Raw genomic sequence first — 2628 nt, forward strand, 5'->3', positions numbered from 1 at the left:
TCGTCGATCTGGGTCGGTTTTCCACCGTGAAGTCGAACTCTTGGAGTGTCAGGGCTCATCTGTGCAACTTGCCCGCCAGGTGGGTGCTGGTTATCAACCACTTAAGTGCTGCATCATCCGTAATTATGGTAAAACACCGCGCATATAAATACGGGCAAAGAGCTCGACTGACCAACGACGGCCAAGCACTCCAACTCCGTGATGCCATATCTCGATTCGGCTTCGCTGTTTACCTTACTGGCGAAGGTGACGGGCTGCCAGCCTTGCCATAGTCTTTGCATCAAACACGCCCCTAGCCCGGCCTTGCTCGCGTCAGTAACCCATCCTGAAAGGCAGCGCCAAATTCGGGTACGCCAAGAGAGCCTTCGTTGTTAGCACCATCTTCGAACGCAGATTCCTGCGCCGGATATTTACCTCCAGACTCCACAACGAAGCAGCTCAGACTCCACAACGAACGCACACTCTCCCATTGACTAAAATACGTCCGTTTCATCTCCCACGTGCTGCTTGCCATTTACAAAAAGGCCGACCACCGTACACATGACCTTGTCGTCGCGTTCCAGCATGCATCGTTGCAGCTGCAGCAGCCCTTTTTGGAACAGAAGTCCTGCCGCCGCCCATGACGGACCTGCAGGACGTGAAGGTCAATGGAGAGGACTTGCTGCCCGATAGCGGCCGCAACTGGAGCCCGGACGTGCTGCTGGAGCTCGTGAAGATCTGACGCTGTGTCCTGGCGCATCCGGACTGGAGTCGCGTGCAGTGCGGCGAGTCGACCTAGTCTAATGTGTTGGGAGTGCTATGAGCTGGGAATATGGGGTGTGCTGCTCCTGCGCTGCACCATCAAGGCGACGATTCTTCGTGGGTCTACCGCATCAGTCAAGACAGAGTACGTAGTAGTGATTGCATTTAATTCTGCGCTGAGGTTAATTATGAATGTGCTGGACTTATACGCAGTTGTGTCGTACCTTGTGAATCGGAAATACGTTTACACTGGATGGAAAGTGGGCAAGCCACAGCATATTTGCAGTGACTTTAACATGAGAGCTCTTTATCGCTTGCCCTTGGATTACACTGACCATCATGCTTGCCGAGAGGGCTGTGTCCGTAAATGTTTGCCCCTGATCCCTGCTACTGATAGTCATGAGTTGAAGGTGATCAACCTTGCAGTGGTGATGGTAGCGGAAAGAGAATATGAGACGAGGTTATTGAGTTTTTGAGTTATTGTTTTCTGCCATTGTTGAATCTTCCTGCTCGAGAGCTCGTCATCTCCGCTGGCACACATGAGTTGGCGGTCAATGGTGTGGTAACAAAGCCTCGTGCCGTTTAAAGTTGAGGGAGGAGATGCCGATCTTCAACGAGGTAGGAAGGTGGTGCTTGACGTCTGGATGAAAAGGTATAAAGGTTTGGTAATTCCGCTGGCAATGATTCTTGGTTTTGCTTCTTTTAATTCTCCGACGTGTATATTCGCAGCAAATATTCCTAAAGAAGACCTGGCAAGAGTCAACAAGGTATCGTTAGCATTATTTTGCACTGGTTAGCCTCATCTAATACGACTCCGTGTTGTGAAACGTTCCTTACCTATGATATCCAGCATGATATCACAAGAACTCGCTATCCATCGTGCTCAACACCGTTGGCGACAATCCGCAAGCTTTCAGCGGTGACTCCCCAAGCACGTACACACCAGGGACAATCAATACTCCTGCTTCTTTGACTTCCTGGCTTGTAAATCTGCATGTTCTTGCGTTGTGACCAGGCTTGTTGCACTTCGTGCAGTAGTATGCACCTGTCTGGTGTGCTCGCAGACGTGATGTTGGATGCGAAAACTTGTAAATGGTAGGAGTAGCATCGTGTTCATCGTACCCTTCTTCAACTATCGCATCTGTCCATTGCTGCTTCGTGGACGGCAGCTTGGCCTCTTCGCCCCTACTAAGAATCCGCTTTTCACCCCGCTGATTGTCACCAACTCTAGCTCTGCGCGTTCCTCCAGCTTGTCGGTAACGTGGTGCTGGTAACACACAACTACTTGCGGTCGTCATTTCATTAACGGGCAAGTTAATCTTCACCGCACACATTGCAACACGCATGTTGCGGACTAAATATGCTGGGTGAAAATACTGTAGCACAGGAATCTTGCCAGGATTGCGTCTCTCCAAGTCAAAGAGAATAGCCTGGATATGGCGACACGGAATTTCTAATTGTTCCGAAACGCGGCACGGCCGACACTTTCCCGAAATCATGTTGGTCTCAAACATTTTCGTCGCCGAAGCAACATCGCTGCGGTCAAATGGGTCGAATACATAAAAGCAGCCGATTTGAGACGGCAACACTGTAAGCTTCGCAACATGCTTCTGTTCGGCGTCGAATAGCTTCTGAGCATGTGGTGTGATGTCAAATTGCTCAGCAACCCAACTTTGTGCAGTCTCTAACAAAGCATGGTGATTCTCTACAGCTCGCAAGCAGTAAGCTCTCAAAGCTCTAAACACAAGGTTGTTGCGGGCTCGCTTCCAAGATAAGCCGTTGTTATCACCTTCTACTCCGCTGGTTGAACGCACACCAAAAAGAGGAAGGCCGGATCCATAAGAAGACGTATCTTTCCAATTCTCCTTGAGCCACGCAGTTTCACCT

General features: G+C 50.1%; 2 protein-coding genes across 2 annotated transcripts; one reads left to right on the plus strand and one right to left on the minus strand.

The window, feature by feature from the left end:
• Positions 1-531: 531 nt before the first annotated feature.
• Positions 532-1178, plus strand: PITG_21708 (uncharacterized protein; the record flags this gene model as incomplete). Its single annotated transcript, XM_002894770.1, has 2 exons — positions 532-886; positions 955-1178. The coding sequence occupies one exon, from the start codon at positions 620-622 to the stop codon at positions 719-721; it is 102 nt and encodes a 33-aa protein (XP_002894816.1).
• Positions 1179-1576: 398 nt separating this feature from the next.
• On the minus strand, positions 1577-2255 carry PITG_21709 (uncharacterized protein; the record flags this gene model as incomplete). Its single annotated transcript, XM_002894771.1, has 1 exon — positions 1577-2255. One exon carries the CDS (start codon positions 2253-2255, stop codon positions 1599-1601), a length of 657 nt encoding a protein of 218 aa, XP_002894817.1.
• Positions 2256-2628: the final 373 nt, after the last annotated feature.

This window comes from Phytophthora infestans, genomic scaffold, assembly GCF_000142945.1.
Source record: "Phytophthora infestans T30-4 supercont1.495 genomic scaffold, whole genome shotgun sequence".
NCBI classification, from domain to species: domain Eukaryota; phylum Oomycota; class Peronosporomycetes; order Peronosporales; family Peronosporaceae; genus Phytophthora; species Phytophthora infestans.